This window comes from Batrachochytrium dendrobatidis (genome assembly GCF_000203795.2).
Source record: "Batrachochytrium dendrobatidis JAM81 unplaced genomic scaffold BATDEscaffold_2, whole genome shotgun sequence".
Lineage (NCBI taxonomy): Eukaryota > Fungi > Chytridiomycota > Chytridiomycetes > Rhizophydiales > Batrachochytrium > Batrachochytrium dendrobatidis.
In genome coordinates, this window is record NW_006281100.1 from 572,425 (window position 1) to 587,932 (window position 15,508).

General features: G+C 38.5%; 4 protein-coding genes across 4 annotated transcripts; 3 read left to right on the forward strand and 1 right to left on the reverse strand.

Annotated features, from left to right (window-relative positions):
• Positions 1-554: 554 nt before the first annotated feature.
• Positions 555-3,573, forward strand: BATDEDRAFT_34388 (uncharacterized protein). Its single transcript, XM_006676721.1, has 7 exons — positions 555-846; positions 912-1,007; positions 1,089-1,701; positions 1,833-1,889; positions 1,967-2,151; positions 2,215-2,358; positions 2,450-3,573. Exons 1-7 carry the CDS (start codon positions 565-567, stop codon positions 3,509-3,511), a joined length of 2,439 nt encoding a protein of 812 aa, XP_006676784.1. The 5' UTR covers positions 555-564; the 3' UTR covers positions 3,512-3,573.
• Positions 3,574-4,460: 887 nt separating this feature from the next.
• Positions 4,461-12,065, forward strand: BATDEDRAFT_86173 (uncharacterized protein; the record flags this gene model as incomplete). Its single annotated transcript, XM_006676837.1, has 24 exons — positions 4,461-4,741; positions 4,877-4,975; positions 5,074-5,254; positions 5,338-5,496; positions 5,584-5,770; positions 5,850-5,929; positions 6,019-6,188; positions 6,479-6,531; positions 6,621-6,710; positions 6,801-6,868; positions 6,947-7,198; positions 7,265-7,486; positions 7,581-7,778; positions 7,921-7,991; positions 8,062-8,308; positions 8,407-8,619; positions 8,710-8,928; positions 9,031-9,063; positions 9,135-9,236; positions 9,316-9,582; positions 9,698-9,868; positions 9,975-10,413; positions 10,514-10,767; positions 10,851-12,065. 24 exons carry the CDS (start codon positions 4,461-4,463, stop codon positions 12,030-12,032), a joined length of 5,238 nt encoding a protein of 1,745 aa, XP_006676900.1. The 3' UTR covers positions 12,033-12,065.
• A 131-nt stretch (positions 12,066-12,196) lies between these two features.
• Positions 12,197-12,861, reverse strand: BATDEDRAFT_22811 (uncharacterized protein; the record flags this gene model as incomplete). The annotated part of the gene is made up of 3 exons (XM_006676569.1): positions 12,197-12,314; positions 12,569-12,696; positions 12,778-12,861. 3 exons carry the CDS (start codon positions 12,859-12,861, stop codon positions 12,197-12,199), a joined length of 330 nt encoding a protein of 109 aa, XP_006676632.1.
• A 532-nt stretch (positions 12,862-13,393) lies between these two features.
• On the forward strand, positions 13,394-15,388 carry BATDEDRAFT_22812 (uncharacterized protein; the record flags this gene model as incomplete). The annotated part of the gene is made up of 6 exons (XM_006676570.1): positions 13,394-13,533; positions 14,110-14,284; positions 14,356-14,487; positions 14,600-14,683; positions 14,781-14,808; positions 14,850-15,388. The coding sequence occupies 6 exons, from the start codon at positions 13,394-13,396 to the stop codon at positions 15,386-15,388; spliced, it is 1,098 nt and encodes a 365-aa protein (XP_006676633.1).
• Between the last annotated feature and the right edge of the window lie 120 nt (positions 15,389-15,508).

The following is a 15,508-nucleotide window of genomic DNA, read 5'->3' on the forward strand; positions in this document are numbered from 1 at the left end:
AATAAAAAGTATACAGTCATGCGTAGTAGTAGACAAGTAGAAAGGTGCAGTACATGCTTAAGATGACATCCATAAGTATCAATATACGCATATGTTGATAATCAGAAACATGTACAGATGATAAAATACCTTTGAATCCGACAATGGGGATAAAGCAGAGATCAATGTGGTGGCTGCCATGTCAAAATATTAGGGCAAGAAATGGTTTGCAATGAATTACGACTAAATAATGCCAAGTTTATTTTGTAATTATACTCAAACAATTCCCATGCTAGTCTAATGGACTGCAACTCAACAAAATACAAATCCACTGCCCAGTAATTCCAGTTATATAATCTCATTTGTTTGCATGCCTGAATGCTCTTTGGTATATACTAGTGTGATGGCATGATCAATCTGACCAAAAACAGCGTATTTTTAATTCAAAAACACATACACTAATACTCACTATCTGAATGTATAATCAGCAAGCGAGGTTTGATTACATGACAGGTTGATTTATCAAGATTTTGGTTGGTTTTTCAAACCAATTCAAGTAGTTTTCCCAAGATTTCAACACCGACAATGACTAACCGGGACAGGGATCTGGATCGCCATCGAGAGCAAACCCAGCGAAAAGATGGAGTCAGATACAACAGAGGAAGTAGGTCTAGAAGCAGGAGCAGGGATCATAGCAGTGGATCGAATGCAGACCATACTCGGAGTAGAAGTAGGAGCAGAGAGAAACTACCAGTCAAAGGAAAGCATTTGTCAGGAACCAGAAATGCAGTCCAGGCAGAAAAAACTCAGTCAGAGAACACAAGTGTGTCTTGGAGCAGCAAACAGGCTCATCCTGGCCCAGTCAAGGTGAGTTCGCATGCAAGCAAGACGGCTTATTTTCACATCATGTTTACATATTCAATAATCACCAGACGCTCTCTAAAGCGAAGCTGGAAACATTCTCTGTTGGTATTCAAAAAAAGTCGGCATACCAAAAACAAAAAGAGGCCGAAGTAGCAAAGAAAAAGGTATTGTCTGGTTTCGGGCCATCTAGCAAGACTGGATTGCCGGTGTGCTGATTTGTATTTTGATATTTTTAAATCTTGTAGCGAGAAGAGGAAGAGGCTGCTAAAGTATACGAAGAGTTTGTTGCCTCGTTTGATCAACCTTCGTTTTCTGAAAAGAATTGGGTGCAAAGTTCCTCGACTTTTACTGATGATCCAGATGGTAAAAAGAAGTCTGATAAATCCAAGATATCGGAACCAAATAAGGATTCTAAAATGCAACAGCTCAGTAATGCATACGTGGCGCATTTGGCTACTCCTACTGGAATGTCAGCCTTGTTACAAACACCAGATCCTGAAGATGCTACCGAGAAAACAGCAACAGCTCGTGCACCAAAGCGCCGGAATTTGGATGCATTTCTTGAGGAACTTAAAAAAGATAATGCTGACACTAGCAAACGATCACGTCATGTTGATAGCTCCCCAAACAAGGCTTTGGAGACGACCAATGTGTTTGTTGGGAACATGGCCAAGGCTGTAACTGAGCAAGATTTGTGTCTTGAATTTGGTATTTATGGGCCTATTGCTAGTGTCAAGGTGATGAAGCCCTTGAATCTGGAAGAGTTGCTGCGCGATCGAAAGTGGGGATTTGTATGTTTTATGGAGCATGCAGATGCAGCGGCGGCTATCAAAGGGTTGACTGGGAAGCAGTTACTTGGTGTTACCATGAATATCGATTGGGGAAAACCAATTGCTGTTCCTGATAAACCATACTATGGCAAGTTTTTATCTTTATTTCATTCATTTTTACAACATTTACTAATTTGATGCTGGCTTATTTGGCTGCAGTTATGCCTGAATATGAGGTTGAGCGAAGAAAAAAGCAAAAGGCAAATGCCGAGGCAGGTTAGTCCAATAGAATGCATATATTTGTGTTGATTATACCATGTTAATTATCGAATGTTTTGGGAAACCTTGTTTAGCAAGACAACGACTTGCCGGAGATCGGTCCAACGATGTTCGTGTGACTATTCCAAAAGATCCATATTTACTTATGGTAATTCATCGATCTATTGAACGAGTGTTGATGTTTGGATTTCATTTTGAGATGCAACTCATGACAAAAACAAAAGACGACGCCGAGTTTATGTTTTTGCGAGATACAAAGGTATGCTGGGGTGGTATTGTCTGGTGTAATATTTGGTCCACACTAATATATGTTGGAAACTAGAGTCCTGAGCATATTTACTACAAATGGAAGCTCGTGTCGCTTTTACAAGGAGACTCGACGGACTCGTGGAGCACAGAGCCGTTTGTTATGATTGAGCATGGTCCGTTGTGGGTTCCACCATCGACTCCGTTTCTTGACGAATCCGTATGTAGTGCAGATATCCTTTGTATTCACTATCTGGTGTATGATTTTTCGATAATGGTTGGTTAAAAACATTCAATGTGTTTCTTTTCAGCCTGATTTTGATTTTGATGAGTCTATTGATGATGATTCTGATGAATCTGATTCAGAATCATCGAGCCCCGTGTTTCCAAAAGGTCCTCTGACTCGAGCCAAAAAGTTTCATTTTGAGCAACAACTCCGCCATATCACTCTTGAACGAAGTCGTATTGCGGTTTCCATGGTGTTTTGTATTGAACACTCGGATGCCTCGGATGAGATTTTAGATATCATTATGCGGTCGCTACTTGTGCACAATACACCCATTTTTCCAACAAAACTAGGGAGATTGTATTTGTTGAGTGATATTTTACACAATAGTGGTGCTAGCGTTCCCAATGCGTGGCGATACAGGTCCAACCTACAAAAACGATTGCCAGAGGTGTTTTCCCACTTTGGTACACTTTGGAAATCTATCGAGTCGCGACTAAAGGCAGAGCAATTGCGTAAAGCAATCATGACCGTCTTAGCTGCATGGGAGACGTGGATGATATTTACTCCAGGAATCACTGAAGAGCTACGGCAAGTATTTTCTGATCCAACCAAACATTTTAATCTAGATGGGTTTGCTACTGAAACTACAACTGTAGATGGCGAAACAAAAGGCAACAATGCACTTGAACACAATTTAAACGAGGATGCTGTTGCAGCCAAGTTTGTTCAATCACGCTTTGCACCTATATCAGATGTGAAGCCTGCTAATGCACCCGCTATCCCATCAAAAAGCACTGATGCTCTTGGTCAAGATGGCTTTACAGTGTCATCTTTTGTACTATCAAGCAAAACCGTGGATCATTTTGTACATCATGATGGCGGAGCCCATGCAGTTAAATCCACCAACGAACAAAATTCTGCTCAAGCCGATGATGATTCGGTTGAAGAGTCACTGGATGATCTTGATGGGGAGCCTATGAATTTACAAACACATTTGGGATTTAATTCATCAGCTAAAGAAGGATCAACAGTTGATGATGACGATGAAGATTTAGATGGAGTTCCGATGAATACCAACATCTACTCTAGCTATACTACAGCTATACCATCCACCTTTGAATCGGACGATATGTTTGATCCCTGAGTCGAAATCATTGATGTTGATGTTGAATTTGCTATTAGTGAATTAAATGAGATTTTAATAAGACTGGATATTTTTGCTTAATATTGTATAAGATTTAATCGTTGGTCATGCTAATTATAAAAAGTTTATTTTGAACACGCGAGCATTTCAAACATTACACATGACAAAAAGGACAAACTACAGAATGTTTATATTTTAACGGCTGATTTTCATCATATCAAGACACTTTGATGGCATCAAACATACTGTTGCAGCATTTCAAAATCATGGATTGTCCGTTTGCAAAATTGCACGATTGGTTTAGATTATAAGACGGAATGCTCAAGATCGTGTCAGAACAAGACCAAATGAGTGAGATTGTTGAATCAAAAAGAAAAACGAGTGAGATTATTGTTGTGATGCACGATCGATGAATGATTCTCGTTTAGTCAGCAATCTACCGACATAATAGAACATCAAAGTGGTGATTGCTGACAATTTCACATTTTCGTTTATTCCTATTCTCATACTCTTTGCCAATAGTCGTAGCGATCATCAACTATCAGACCAACAGCTCAATTCTTTCAAAAATGCTTGGTGGAACTGCATTCACTGACAATACAAGTCATTTGGACTGTGCGTATATTCAATGTTCATTTGTGTGTGCTTATCAAGACTGCATATTCGAGTTGGTTGAGTGTAAAACTAACGGATAACGAGCTCATTCTACACTATAATTATGTTCAACTGGATCAATATTCTGCATTTGACAAACTATGCTGTTTACATACAGCCAATAACTTATTTGTGCAGGCAGTGACGGATTCAGGATTAGTCCGAAATATTGACAATATCTGGACATTTGGTGGGTTTATATAAACGATGTAGCAGTTTTTATTAGAATGCATTCGGATATTGTCAGTTTAAAACAGTGCCAACTTCATAGTATTAAAAACTAACTTGTTTGGATATGCTTGATGGCTGTCTTGTTTTCCCATCGCAACCTTTGCAAATCTGTAAAACAGGACATGTTCTTTCTACTACTCAAGAGTCTGTGTCAATTACTCCATACCTGTTTAGCGATCGTCTTTCTAAAAAGATCAAGTCGTATTCAGCAATCCATTTGGATCAGTTTTTGAATGGATTTGCCACTCTCATGGATACCACCGACTCGCTGATTGGCATACTTTCTAGTGTGAAGCAAGTAAAAAATGGCAGTGATTCTTTAGCTTCAAATGATACTGCGATTGGGTATGTTGCCAACGATTACACTGAAATAGAATGCTTTTGTGCCATATTTTCCCGGTTTTATCCATGTCAATAGATCTACATTTGATATTGATGAATAATTTTAATATTTAAACTCACCCAATCAACTGTATTTAGGAGTATGCAACAAAACACTCTTGCTCGTATGCTACTCAATATTCATTCTCTCCAACCATGCATATCTCAGTTACTATTGGAGAAACTTGCCGAGTTTTCGTCCCAAGATATGCAAGTAGATTGTTGCTATTTCTAAAATATTTAGAATTACTTTGGTGCTAGTATTTCAATCATCTAACAACAATTCTTTGGTTTAGAATAATGAGTGGCAAAAATATTCCCAAGATGCTCATCAAACAACTCAGCTGGCTTGACTATATTGTGAAACCATCTGAAATGATTGAAAAAATTATAGAAATTCTTCCTGTTCTAGTTTATGATGTTCAAACAGATTTGATCAGCAGTCTACCAGAAATCGCAGTGGATAGCGAGCATCAGGTATGTTGAAAACTCTCATCAAACTTGCACTTTGTAATGACTAGATATTAATATTGTGTTTAATTCATTTTACTATGCTTTAGCGTATCTCACTTTATCTCATTGAGCTTATGGCTCAAAAACTTGAACTTACTCAAACTATTCTTGATACGCTCATCAGTTTTTCAATGGATGACACAACTCTCATTGCCGCGCGAGATGCATGCCTTGATAAACTGGATTCTGCGGATTTGGACACACTTGTAAGTACTACTATTTAGAGTTGTTTTTACTATACTGTGAAAAATTATTTCCAAATTTCAGTTTATAAATACTAAGATTGCGTTTAGCCTATTATTGTCCGATTTTTACTTAATATAGCCACAGTAGACTCGGCACAAACTGTTATCAGTCAAATACGCGCTAATTTGAATATGGATCAAATTGCTCAAGATTTAAAAAAAGAAACGCTTGATATTGAGCAAGGACGATCTAAAGGTAAAAAGCCAGATCGATCACCACAGGCCTTGATACTAGGTACATTTGATTCATATATAATCTTGACTGTATAATTATACATGCATTTGCATTGGTTACTCATATACTTGCTTTATAGAAAGTATTCGTACTTCATTTCAAACTCGACCTTTTCTTCAAGATTCATGGATTCGCGTGATATTTGATGTCGATTTTGTGGTAAAAATATGTGCACAATCACAGTAGTGTTGTTGTTGTTTTGAAAACTCAAGTACCAGTACGCCAACACAAGTCATTATACCTTTTAGAAAAATATGCTTCGATCTCTTGATTTTTTAGTTATGATTATTATTTATTCGCTTTCTACGTCTCATCGAAAGCGAGCACAGTTGCTGCTAAAAAAGAAGGCACTTTCTGGCGATCTTACACCATCTATTGTACGGAAAACTATATCGGGTCATGGAAGCAGTATTTCAAGGTTTATTTACTATATATTTCAATTATACAAACTACCTACCATATACTAACAGAAACTCTGTTTATCCGTCTTTGACTGTCTATATTAAGCTATTTTTCTTCAATTCTCGGACTTGGAGACTACATGATGTCAACTGGATTAGAATGCTGCCATGATATCTGCATTGAATTGTTTATTGCAACTTTCCAAACAAGCGATATTTCTGCACGACAGGTATGGAGTCTTGCCATCACATTGTTCAAGATTTAGGATTTTAACCATTGGTTTTATTTTTGAACCTCCAATACTAGCACGTTATTGGATTACTGGCGACTCACATTGGCACTGGAATCATATCCTTTTTGTTTTTCATCAATATTTGACATGAAAATTTAAATATCTTGATTGCACCACGCTGCCCATGACTTTTTGATATTTACGAATTCAATATAGGTATCAGTTTGAGTGTTTTGTTAGAACTCACTAGCATTGAGCCACAAAATGTAGCACCATTTTCCATTTTTATCAAAAGCATTCTTGATCGTAAGCGTGTTATACTTGTACTACTTTTTAGCTTATATTCTAGGCATTAGCTACATAGTTACCTTTCATGTCCAATATCTATGACTTTAGATCTAGATAAACTTAGTGTTTCAAATGTGCGACGGTTTTTTGAAGTTCTATCCAACTTGGCAGTAGTGGTAAATGCCAATTTTGATACACTAGTCAATCTCATGCATATTGGCTTTATAATGATGCTTACATTTTGATTTATATAGAGCGACAACGAGTTGTTTGACACATCTGCGTCAAGCATGGTTATTATGGCAGAGTCGTCTATTTTGACCGATCTTCATATTGTAATCCGAAAATATCTAGGCAGTGCAAATTGCACTTATAAGCAAATTGGTGTTCTTGGATCGGCAGTTCTTATTCAGAAACTTGCCGAGAAGAATAGCATGACGCCCCATACACTTTCTCAAGCACAGAAGATTTTTGAAACCACAATCACGAGCTGCCGACAAAGCATGGTAATGTTGTTAGATTTGCTATATCACACATATTCAATCATATTTCTTATATATTACATTGCACAGTCTTGTCTTGGAACAGTATTTGATGAGATTGCGTTCTTGGTGTCTCAGAACAAGCTTCACATTGATTTCATATCGTGGCTTCGAGAGCTTATCAATGATAGTTTTCTTGATATCTTTGTACTGGATGACGAGGAGATGAAACTTTGCGCTGATAAAATTGAGACTTTGAGCAGCGATTTTCCTAGACTTGTTGTTAAATCGACTTTATGGATGGAACTCGAGGTATGGATTTACTTTAAAATAGCCGTGGTTAAAAATTCAACGACGACTGGTTTGCCTAACAATACAAATGTAATCAATGCTGCATATTTCTTAGAATTGTGAAGGAGGACTGAATATTTATCCGTTGGCATTGCGATTGATTCGAGGTCTTCCCGACGATTTAAAAGATACACGACCGCTTGCCGGAATTTTAGATTTCTCGAATGAGAAAAATTTGATTGCACTCTTATGCTCGCAATTTAAACTCTGGCAAACCTGTGAAACAGCAACCACTGGTATCAATGGCAGTTTTGTAAATGCGATGCTTGTTTCTGGATTGCTCATGTTTGAGCAAAAGGAATCCATGGCAAGTATCTTGTATTTGTGTATTGTGTCATTTTTCAATATACACTAAATATACCTATTTTCATTATGTACATCATGCAAATCATTAGACGCTCAATGTTGAATATGACCAGACGGCAAGACATGCGTTATGCACTACTTTATTTCAGGCTCTAAATCTGTACGTATAATTGTTGGATATACTATATATTTTGTAACTATCATTTATATTTTTTACATTATGCTTTTAGATTTCGAGAGCTTTTAAACTGCTTTGGGTTTGTATCTGAAAAGGCAACTATGCGATTTTGCCTTTTGCGAGTTCGTCATATAATGGTGTTGGAAAAATATCTTGTATCAATTCTTGCAAGCCTTCCTGGATGGATTCCTCCCAATCTTTTAGAGGAAAATATTGACAGCGGATTCAATTCACAATCTTTGCCAGAAACGGTGTTTGTGAGCTCAGCCACTATTTCTCTTATGAAGGAAACATCTATGGTAAAATTGCTGAAAAGTGGTACTTTGATTTATGTGTTCAACTGAATTTATTCAATGCAATTACAACCGAGTTTAACTATCCACTTTTGAGTATCTAGACGCTGACTCAAAATGGAAGTCAAGTTACGACCAAGAATCGAAAGAGTGCAAGAAATGGACGCACTTCCAAACTGCTATCGAGTAGTGCAAAGAGATTTGACATTCCTTTAATCTGGGAATTGAAAGATTTACGGCCACTGATGCGCGAACTCGAACTTGGTGTATTTAGTATTCTTGCATTTTGCGAAGATATGGGCGAAGCCAAACTAGATGTATGAAATGCACTTGCATTCAACTGCTTTGCCATTTAATGTATTGATCGATTGATTTTGGTTTGTGACTTTACATGCTTTAATGAATAGTTTAACGAGCTCGAGTTTCTACTTTCCGATCTGCTGGTTAAAGTTGAATTTCAGTTTGGTCCCAAAGGACTATCTAGTTTACGTCAATCATCCCAGACTCGTGCGAGCGTTGAACTGTTAACCCGAATATCTGTTCGAAATGTGTTTTCTAAACTTGTTCTCATTCTACCAGGAATTTGTAAAACTTTGGAAAGTACCGGAAAAGAAATTTGTAATATGGTATTTGCTTTTGCTTTTGACTTTGCGTTTACATCATATAATTGTGTTGATTTTATTTGGTATCACACTGACGCAGCTATGATTGTGAAATAATGGGTATAGATTGCAGACGAAGATTCGACATTTGGTGTTGTGGTATAAATATGGGTTTTGCATTGTCATTTCAATATTTCAACACTTTTTGATGCTGACATTACTTTGTAAAGGATCAATCTATGCTCAACTGCTTTGACCTTATTATAAAATGCTTGGCAATACTACTCAAATGGCCTGGATTTACTGATCCAGCATTACATGATGATCGAATGGTAAGATTGCGTGGAAAATCAATTTTGAATAGAGTATTAAAACATTACTGATTGAAATATTTTGATAAACCACACCAAGAACTTTCTTCAAGTTCTTGCAAGTAGAACACTCATACAGGAAAATCCAAATCTTCAAGCTACTCAAGATCAGTTAGTTATAGGTGCTTTTGACTACATTGTGCGGTTTGAGAAATGCCTTGTTACTGGAGAAGCTGCATCTGGACTTGGACACCTTTTAGCTGCGCTTTATAATCTGGTACCGCACTCTGATATCGTGTTGGGAAAACTCCGATATCTGTCTAATGTGTTTGTCAACCAGTATTGGAAAGATAAATCCAGCATGAAGGTTTGTGTATTTTGATGTTAATGCAGTGTGAATGTTGCACTGTACAAACTATACAAATTAAAAAACTAACTCGGCAGTATATTACTTTATATACTTGTGTAATGGCAAAATTTAGCCTGAAACACTTGTTTATTTGATTCAGCAACAGATTAACATGGCAGCTGATCCACTGGCCATCACGGAAGAATATTTTGCAAAGGCGTTCAAGGCAATCTCTGAAGGTGATGAAGAGGTTTTGGTAGATTTCCCACTACTTACAAGAGTCACGTTTATATCGTTTTTCAAGGTAAATTGTACACGCTATTGCTGATTTGTGCCAAGAGTTAAACAACAATGAATGCTATAGTATTGATCTTTTATTCTATTTTGGATTCATATTTTAACACAATCAGGCTGCGTTCACAGGACTTTGTCAGCAAGTGGCTCAGTTTTCAGGTAGAGGCCAAACGCAATACAGCGAAAGCGAAGTCACTATCTCCAGATTCTCAACATGCTTTTCATTGGCAATCACACTTGTGCGAAAATTTGAGCAACCCCCGTTTATTTCTGTAATTCTCAAAAAAAGTCGAGTGTTTCTTTTGGCATACATTAAACGTGTATTGCCTGTTCTCACTCGCGAATTCAAAACATACAAGGAGGAAATCATACAGATTTTACGTATGGTGCAAACGGGTACCCGCATTTTGCAATCGGTATGCAGCGAAACAAAGGTATCAAAAGATACGAATCTTGCAGCTTCAGTGCCGCCTCTAAGAAAAGTCATGGAATTGTTTTTATACGAGATCAAGAAACTCTTGGCTGATAACAATAGTCTGCAAGCTTTCTCCATTGGTAAAACAGTGTATTTGATTTGAATATCTTGAATAGTAATACAATGTATACCCTACTAACACCAATTGAACTTGTTTAAAAACTCGGATACTAAATATAGGAAATTTGAAGCATCGGGATATTTCTGGTGGATTGATTTCATCTCAAATTCCTACTTTAGTGGAGCCTGATGACGATTCAACCGATCAGCAAGAGTTGGATGATATCGAAGACGAAAGAATGTCTGATTTAGACGTGCAATTGGAGACTGAGCAAGCTACACCTTTAAACAAAGCAGCAAAAACAACTCAACGGTCAAAGGATGCTGAGATTTCCAAGTCATCAAAGCCTAAAAATTCTCGTGCAGTTTCCCAGGTTTGTCATGTATCAGCTGTTTATTTTTCCAACTTTATACCTCATGATTTATTTGGCTAATACGAAAACAACTCATGAATTAGAAAAAAAAGCAACAGCCAGTGTCAACAAGTGACAAAAGGCATTCTACTGAAACAGGATCAAAAAAGCGGCGGCTAGCAAAGAGATCCATGCCAGACGTAGCTGCAGAACACACAGCTACTGAAGAGGAGTATGACGAAGAACCCAGGGAAAAAGAGCAAGATCCGTTGCAAACCCGGAAATTATCCGAGGATATTGTAGCAGATTATAGCTCGGACAAAAACTCAGAGTCAAATACTAGTACAAAGTGTCGTAAGAGTAATGGTGGTCAAAGATCCAACAGACGCGTTGAACAGACAGTTTTGGGTCGAAACGAATCGATGAATTTATTTGAGCCATGCGAGGGCTTAGATACAGAGGCTTTACAATTGGAATCTGCTGTTTCTAATGATGAAGAAACATCTCCAGAGTTGAACTCTTTGATTTCAGCAGCACCCGTACCTGCCTACACATCCACGATCGCACCACAACAAATTCGACGAATTGGACTTGCTCGTCGTCGTTTAGTTGGAGGAACAATCCCATCAACAACAGGTGCATCTACAACCCTTTCTAGCTCGTTTAAAACGAATCCGCTACCTAATTTACCGATGACTGATTCTTTATCCCAGCCACGAACTAAAACAGTGGTAAATACCGAAGGATTTGGTCAAGGCGTACTTGCACAACCACCTGAACAATTGAGAGCCAAGCGACTTGGAGTGAGTCGACGTCCCGGTATAAAACCGTTCGATCAGCCTATTATTTTGTCGCAATCACTTTCCAAGAAATTACCGAGCCCATCTTTTTCCCAAGATCAAGCTTTGCTTGACAATGATGACGACAATATGAGCAATGGTATTAGCAGCCAGTTGCTAAACAATATAGATATGTCACAATCTGAACTCGATGATGAGGAGGACGATACGATGTATCTGGGAAATACAGAGTCTATCAATGCTGACAGTGCATCACACAAGCGGAAAAAGGGTTTCAGCAAAACCGTGACAACATCATCCAAATCAGCCGGGTCATACCGCACCTTTAAGCGAAAAAGTGTGATTGTAGAGTCTGAAACAGACGAATCTATGATTGAAAACTCTGAAGATACAGATCTGGATGGATTTATTGTTAATGATGAGTCCAGTGGTGAGGAAATGGGATTGGAGATGGATGATGATGTGGATGATGGTCCATATATTTGATTAGCAAGCCATGAAATAAACACTATCTAGCCCAATTTAATTATAGCAGAATTTAAGAATGAATCGTTTATCCGAAGCCATTCGAGGGTTTTGTAGAGCCGTATATGCGAGATCAGAACAACGTGACGAAACCTATCAGCAAATACGCATTAGATAGAAATGCATTATAGCTCTGCTTTTGTGCTGATTGTAGCAAACAGCGAACACTGAGAGCACTCTACTGCATCGATTGATGCATCTTTGTCCAGATCTGATACAGATATCTCGAACCTGCCTCCACATCTGCATAGCGAATAAAATGCATCGCATTCTAAACCACGGGGAAAACAGTCAAAATACGGCTTTTTGAGATGCAGTATTGTCAATTCAGTGTCTAGAATGATTTAAATTACCTTGATCATATTCCATCGATGCCAAGTCTATAATATATTGAACAGGACCTATTTTTCCAGAAACTAGAATTGGAATGGTTTTGTTAGCCAAAAGAATTACGCAGGAAACCGAGTCAAATTTTGACGACTCAACTCGAGAGAAACCTGTCATGTTCTTTCCGTTTCACTGGATCTCGAAGAATTTCCCAAGCATTGTTAACTTGCTGGAATTGAACAATTGTTTCGGATGTTTGATCATTGGGTTGATTCAATGGCTGTTTATCTGGATGAAGCTGAGCATTTCCAAGCATTACACATGAATAGAGTTAGAGTTGTGACTAGAAACCAAACACAAGGGAAAACCAAGAGACTACCTCGAGTGCAGATGCCATGTACTTTGCACGGATGACATGGAGAGGAGCGTCGCTCGGAACACCTAAAACGAGGTATGCGTTCATTGGAATGAACTCGATGCCAAGATGCAAAAAGTGAAGTTGGCTTCACGTGACAACAACTCATCAACGCAACAGCGCAGATCTGGACGTTTGTCCATCAACGAACTACTGCATACAGCGGTGAGCACCCACTTTAGCACATCAACCAGATAGCTGCTCCCAAGTAAGAACTCTCCACATTTATCAATTAAAGTGGCGGTATGATCCATTTAGTGCACTTTGAGCTGCAGCTACTTCAGCCTGTTGAATATAACCATACTGGTTCTAGATCACTACTGCAACTACCTTGCATGTCACTGACAACCTCCCTATTTGCATCATTATTGTGGTTTCTGGAGGGTTTAAAAGAATCTGCTTCTGTGATAATTCATCGCTAATTCGTCCAAACCAACTTCTGCAAACCATGACTATCATCACTGATTGATGCCGATTATTACCATTTGCTTGATATACTCATTCAATCCTTTTCCTGCAACTCTCAAAGACCTAACACCGCTCTTCCTCACAGTTTACAGAAAACAGCAAAACACTCAGAATGGATAAAGAGCAAGTGTATGGAAGTCCTGGTGCAGACAGCGATGATGGCCTTCATATACAAGGCACCTCCGAATCGAATCATAGCGTATCTAGGAGTCCTGCCGACTATATCAAAGGAGAGTCTGGTTCCAATCGCAGGTATGGTTTCAGCTCAGTCTGCATATGTGAATTTGGCATTGATTTCTTTTTGGCACCAGCCAAAAAGTATTTTTAAAACCATTGATCTTGTTGCGAAATTGTTTTTACAGCTATATTCATGTACAATGGAACACTTTTCTGTATCTTGCCTCTATTCTACTCTAAAAAGGGGAAATAATTGAATACTCGGTCTGCTTTCCTACTGGAATCGACCCTTTCAATTCTTCTCCAAACACAACGTCCATTGTATGATACAAACTATACTTTTAAATTAGTCCTTTTTTTGACATAGTCATACATTGCAATTCAGATGTTGGATTCAGTTGTTATCAATCCAACTCCTTTTGTATTCTAATCTCACATTCGCGATCTAGTTTAAAAAAGCAATGGTGTCTAGCAAATAGACAACAGTCATGTCATGAGACTGGCTGCTTGTTATATTTTGGCATTCTTATTAGTGTTCCATTTTGCATGAATACGGTTGTATACCAAATCATAGATGTGGTTGATTTTCTATACTTGATCTCACTCTTGCTTGATAATAACGGTTTGTAAATGATTGTGGTGTATAATTAGCTCATCCAGAAATGATGAAAATCGTGGTAGTCCAAAGATTAATGAGCCTAGAGCTCATCCCGGAGAATTCAAACGCTCTCCGTCAAACTCTTCTCCTCCTAGGTATATTTCCAATAATGCTCCTTTGGATAGATCGCCAGTCCGAGGAAAGGGAAAAGATGATCGTGATTCAAAGGTACTATATTGTTCAAACCTGTTTTTATAGTTTTTTGGCCTACTTACATTATGTGTTTAAAATACTGTCAGGCATTATCCACAGATCCGTCTACTGTTGTTGGTGCTTTTGGATTGAGTCTCTTTACCACTGAGCTTGAGCTTCGCGGTCTATTTTCTCCCTTTGGAAAAATTACACACTGCACTATTATCCGGGATGCATTGGTAAACATGGCTGGTTTTATCTTGATGTATACCAAATTTTGATTGATTCAGTTGCTTTACTGACTCTACTCTTTGGTTGAAATGGTTGGTTTTCTATTCACCTGGTTGTTAGACTCTTCGATCGAGAGGATTTGGTTTTATTACTTTTGATACCATTGACAGTGCTGTCAAGGCTCAACAGGAACTAAACGGCACAGTATGTTTTGAATATTTGCTGTTGTTTTAAACATGGCAATACGCTGGATTTGACCCATGCCTAATTGCTGCTATCTGCCTTGTTTTTTTTACTCTAGGTTTTAAACAACCGAACTATGCGAGTTGGTAAGTATTGCCGTTTTACAGTTTATAATCATACTACATAGCAAGACTCGATCTAACGTATATGTTTGGCAACACATTAGATTTTTCGATTAGTTCTCGACCTCATGAGCCAACACCAGGGTTTTACAAGGGAATTTCTACTCGAGAAAGTAGTTCCGAGGGAAGACAACATCGTGAGCCAAGACCCCACTATAATCCATATCCAGAAAGAAGAGATATGCGTCGTGATATGGTTGATCGTGGGCGTCGCTCACAACCCTACTTTCGGCCAAGATCTCGATCTCCGCCCTCATCCTATCGCGGCAGTCACGAAGGATACCATGATGGTTGGGCAGATCGTGGAGACAGATATATGGACAGAAGGATAGATTATGAGCGACAAGAGAGAGGTGGGATGGGATATGGACCATCAGGTGGTGAGCGCGGAGATCATCGAGGAGATTTTGGTCGTGGGGATCCATACAGATCTCGATCAAGCATGGCAGCTCCACCACTTCCACCACCATCTGATCGTTACCGTGGAGGATACAGTGAGAGCAGAAGTCGTAGTCCAGTGTACGATCATCGTCAACGTCGTTGAGTTGAGCAAAAGCGCGAATGGAAAGCCAACAAGTAAAATGCAGATTGAATCCAAGTGCGATTGACAGAATGAAATGCTAGTTTTAGTCTGTCGCATCGAGTTTGAGCTCGAAGCAACTGA